The sequence below is a fragment of the Pyrus communis genome, chromosome 9 (assembly GCF_963583255.1).
Source record: "Pyrus communis chromosome 9, drPyrComm1.1, whole genome shotgun sequence".
NCBI lineage: Eukaryota > Viridiplantae > Streptophyta > Magnoliopsida > Rosales > Rosaceae > Pyrus > Pyrus communis.
The window spans coordinates 22,098,988-22,104,351 of record NC_084811.1 but is presented as its reverse complement, the minus strand read 5'-3'; the positions used below and the strand labels follow the sequence as shown (position 1 = coordinate 22,104,351).

The 5,364-nt window shown below is 38.1% G+C and overlaps 1 protein-coding gene across 1 annotated transcript; it reads left to right on the top strand.

The window, feature by feature from the left end:
* Window positions 1–2,403: 2,403 nt before the first annotated feature.
* On the top strand, window positions 2,404–5,130 carry LOC137745607 (squamosa promoter-binding-like protein 9). The gene is made up of 3 exons (XM_068485582.1): window positions 2,404–3,010; window positions 4,041–4,177; window positions 4,316–5,130. The coding sequence occupies exons 1-3, from the start codon at window positions 2,634–2,636 to the stop codon at window positions 4,939–4,941; spliced, it is 1,140 nt and encodes a 379-aa protein (XP_068341683.1). The 5' UTR covers window positions 2,404–2,633; the 3' UTR covers window positions 4,942–5,130.
* Window positions 5,131–5,364: the final 234 nt, after the last annotated feature.

Here is a 5,364-nt window from a genome sequence, read left to right as displayed (position 1 = left end):
TCTCCATGTGAAAGGTGAAGAGTATCATTCTCCCAAGTGCTCTTTATTTTAAATAATTAAACTAACTGCACTGGGTTACATGTTTAATTAACTTTATTTTTTCTAATTAACTAAGCTAACTGCAGTACAAGGTTGATATATTGGTGACTGGGGAAGGTCCTACTGCATCAGCAAGTACATGTAAATTAATTTGTGACCCTTTTTAGAAACAGTTGGCCCCCAAAAAAACCTAGTAACAACTAACAACTAACCTGCCATTACTATTAAAGTATGGACAATATGTTTTGTTTACTTTTATTAACCAACAAACTTGTCACAACCAACTATTGTACTTGCACCTGAGACAAGAAAAAAAATAATGAACAAGAATTGTCTGTCTTTCTATTTTCGGTGTCCTTTCGTGTCCTCTTGTTTGTGTGATTATGGTTAAGTCACGTCAATATTTTATATTACTATTTATTTTTGTATTATTATCTCTATAAAAAAAATAATATAAAATGTTGACGTGGCTTAATCATGACTACACAAAACAGAAAGGCACAAGAGGACACTGGAAGTGAGAGAGCAGACAATCCTTGTCCAAAAATAATAACTCTTTATTGCCTTTTTCTGATTTAAATACATTTTTATATGCTTGAGAATTGATATTAAAATATTTTTATTTATTATAATGTGATTATAGAAATTAGTCGATTTCTTGAATTTCTATGCGTTTAGTAGTATGTACATAGAAGTATAAGTTTCAAACTAAAATTAATTTAAATCATATTATTACTAGCTCATTATGATATTTAGCTCACTCTCTCATACCATTAGAATAGATAAATATCATTTGTTAAAAAAATATTTGTAAAATCAAGAATAAGTTAAACTAAAGGGCTAATCAGTTTCATACTTACTCCTTTCCCCTTCTCGATTCATGACTTCCCATGTACAAAAGTATCTCATTAAGATCATAAAACACAAAGTCTTTGCATGTATGTTAAATTGTAATTTATCTGCAATGGAAAATAACTCCTTAGGCCTTCCGCAATAAATGAAAATGAGTTTCATTCCCATAAGTAAATTTTTCTACACACAACATATGGCGCTTTATTGCAATGGCAGAACACAATCATACTTATGCACTCGAGTGTGGATTCAATCCCCACCAACTTTCCTCCCCCTAACAACTAACTGTTTAATCCACTAACGGTATCACTCTACTAAAAAAAGATAAGAATTTTTTTACACACATGTCAAATTGTAATTTGTAGCAATGAAAAATGACTCGTTAGGCCTTTCACACTGGACATGTTAATTGAGTTTGATTCTAATTTTATAGGAATCAAACTTCTATACTGAGTAGGAAAATTTGAGGTACAAGAGAGTGATTCCAATTAGTGAGTTTAATATATTGAAAAAAAAAAAAAAGTTTCCTCAATTTATATAAAGACATATAAAATACCACCTTATATTCGAGGCATATTAAAAATTTCTCATAAATTAGGAAGTAGACTTGTTATTTCTATTAAACTCACACTACCAAAATAATTGTTGTATGTTGTATAAGAATCAAAGTTAAAATTCAAATTCATATGTATCGAAATCATATTCAATTTGATTATTGTGTGTGAAAGACATGACATGACATGTACGTAGCTAAGAATCATAAAACACTACTCGATTGCTGTAAATTCATTTGTAGCTCTTGTTTCTACTCAATTACAGATAAAAACTCGTCCAAATAAATAAAACTATAAATACATATTAAACACATGTTCATTTGTAATTAGATAAAGTAGTAGGAGTTGCTACTAAATTTATAGTAACCAAATAATGTTCAAAATCATATTAATTAGATAAAAGCAGGAATTGCAATTTGCACTATCCAAGTTATGTTTAGGAGGGTGTAGAATTGACTTAATAAAATATAAAGGAAAAGTGAAAGCACGAGGGGATTTGATTATTGGGAAAAAAAAAATCTACTCAAATCACTGTAAAAGCACAATCATCAAGAGAACAGGGGCAAATTAGACCTTTGACACCAACTTAAGGCAAAAATGATGGGCCCCATGCATCGTCATGCACATGGGCACCCATATCCCAGCAAAAAAGAAAGCAAAAGGCTTAAAAATCTTTAGAGAGAGAGAGAGAGATTTGTAAGATCTGTAAAAACGACAGTTGTGAGTTTGTGTAGTAGTAATTATCAAGCGCGCAAAAGGAGCTTCTCGTAAAGCTGATTGATGATTCGGTGCCTCTTCATCAGAGAGAGAGAGTGAAAGCTCCATAAAGTACATACTCTCTCTCTCCTCTCTTTCTCTCTCTTCTATTCTGCACTTTACTGTTGCTGCATTATTTTTGTACAGTCACCATAGACTCCCAGACAATGTGTACCACTTCCCTCTCTCACTCACACAATTTGCACCAACAGACTCTCTCTCTCTCTCTCTCTCCGCCCCTTCTTTGGCTCAGAGCTGGCATGGGTCAGTGTCAGGTGTGTGCTTTTCACTACCCCTCCACATTCACCAACTTTATCACTCTCTCACTACCACTCCTTTAGAGAGAGAAACAAACCAAACTACCCCTTATCTCTCTCTATCAGTTGATGACCCTCCCAAAGTAGTATTATGAAGGGGCTGTAGAGGACAATAATGGATATGGGCTCGAGCTCTATGACCGAGTCAGGGAGCTCTTCCTCCTCTTCGCCGCCCAACTCCTCCGCTGAGTCACTCAACGGCTTGAAATTCGGCCGGAAAATCTACTTTGAGGATGGGGGTTGTGGAGCTCTGCACAAATCATCATCAGGGTCTGCTGCTGGGTCTTCCTCCGCCGGGGCTACGCCGCCCAAGAAGCAAAGGGGCGGCGGAAATTTGGGTCAGCCGCCGCGGTGTCAGGTGGAGGGCTGCGAGGTAGATCTGAGTGGTGCCAAAGCTTACTATTCCAGGCACAAAGTCTGTGGCTTGCACTCTAAAACCCCCACTGTTATTGTTGCTGGTCTTGAACAGAGGTTTTGCCAACAGTGTAGCAGGTCAATCAAAATTTCAAATTTCATTGCTGGCTATTTTATTTACTTATTTGCAGAGGAGCCCCAATTGCACAATACATTTTACAGTTTCAAGTTTTTGGTGGGTGCTTGGTGGGGTTCTTTGTGTTTTAGCTGTGATTGTTTCCCATTTGACTTTTGTTTGAGTGAGTATATTGTGTTATATATGTATGTGTGTGTATCTTGTTCTTTGGATAATGTATTTCTGCGTGTTAGCTGCTTTGGACCTTGATGGGGGGCTTTGCGTTCACTTTCATGGAGCTGTGCGATTTAACATATTACTCATCCCAGATAAATTATGACTCATGACTGCTTGCAGCAATAGCGATTTGAGTAACACCTTGGTTTGGAACAAATGATTAATTCTTTTTCATTGTTGTGCCACTTCTTAGAGTTATAAAAGTCCTTGTGATTGATTTGATAACCACGGTATCCATGACGTTCTTTACAAATCTGCTGTTCAAGTACAAGTTGAAATTTAGCATTTGATGTATTTACCTGTGGTAGTAGATGGTTTTCTGGATCATTTAGTCTCTATGATGGTTCTTTTATATTTTGGTCCCCTAAAATCCTCTTGAGTGTGATATTTTTGGAGAGTTCACAATCTGTTACTGGATCCATGTGATGGTAGGTCTGCTGTTAACAAACAAATATTACGTGCCTATTGAAGGAGAGCATGGATATTTCCTTCACCTATGCTGTCATACTATTTGCTAGATATGTCATGTAAATACTTTGCTTCAGCATTTACTGCTGTGGAGCGGCAGCAAACTTGTACATGGTATTGTCTCTTGTTTTTGTTTTTGTCGGTACTTCAGCTAGGATGTTCTTAAATTTATGTTTTCTAATGCCTTTTTCGCTGAGGGCAGTTCTTCTGATTAGATTTGTATTAGAACATTAACAAGAAATAACCCTAGTTACCGTCTACTTTTGCTTTTGTTTGTTTACAAATTTCAAGTCTTTAGCTCAGTCCCTACGTTAATGATAAACAATATTCTTACCTTGCATTTCTCAGGTTTCATTTACTTCCTGAATTTGACCAAGGAAAACGTAGTTGTCGTAGACGCTTGGCTGGGCATAATGAGCGTCGTAGAAAGCCACAACCAGGATCCATACTGTCTGCGCGTGGCAGACTTTCGTCGTCTCTCTACGGTTAGACGTCATCATATCATTTGTTGAGCTCTTTTTATTTATTGGTTGAATCATACGTTGCACTCTGTACCTGTCAAATGTGCGTATCCTCTTACACTACTTATAAACTGCTACAAAATCTTCTACTTGAAATGATAGAAAACAGCAACAGAGTTGGAAGCTTTCTGATGGACTTCACTGCTTACCCAAGGCTTTCTGGGAGGGATGAATGGACGACAACAAGAACTTCTGAGCGAGCACCTGTTAATCAAAATGCCAATGACGCAGGGAAGTTTCTACAACAGCCGTGGCAGAGCAACTCTGAGATTTCTACATCCGGCTTTTACCTACAAGGTTCAGCAGGCGGGACTAGTTATCCTGGTCCTGGAATTCCTCCAGGAGAATGCGTCACAGTAGTCACTGACTCAAGCTGTGCTCTCTCTCTTCTGTCAAATCAGCCATGGGGCTCTCGAAACCGAGTATCGGGTGCTGGGATGAATTCCTTGATGAACACTCAAGGGGTACCTGTGGCTCAAACAGTCCCTCATTCTGCAACCTCCAATCACTTTCCGACCACTTCGTGGGGTTTCAAAGGAAATGAAATTGGTAGCAGCTCACACGGGATGCTTCCGGATCTGGGTCTCGGTCAGATCTCGCAGCCGCTTAGCAGTCAGTACTCTGGTGTGCTGGAGCTGTCTCAACAGGGTAGGAGGCAGCAACACATGGAACTCGGACACACCAGGGGCTATGACTCCACCAGTCAGCAGATGCACTGGTCGCTTTAAAACCATGGAATCTGCTTTGCAGGTGTTATGCCTTTTATGGGAGAACCCTAAACTGAGCTTATTTTGTTTAAAAGCTTAACTAAGAAGGTTTTATGCCTTTTATGGTTGAACCCTGAACTGACTATGCATAGTTCGCCTTCAAGGCTTGATCTTCCTACCTAGCAATAAAACTACTATTTGGATGTTGAATATGCATTAGTGGTTTGTGTTTTTATTTATTTAATGACGGGTTTGAAGTGGACTAACAAATTTTCCAAGGGAGAAGTGATTTTCACAATCCCGTTCTCTCATTTGCAGTTTTTTTTTCTTTGAATTCGTAGATTCGCTTCTCAATAGTCTACGTGTCTCGATTTGATTAGTCAGTACCAATGTTTTAAAAGACGTGCCCCGAGGCGCGCCTAGACGGCTTTGGAGGCGGGGCTG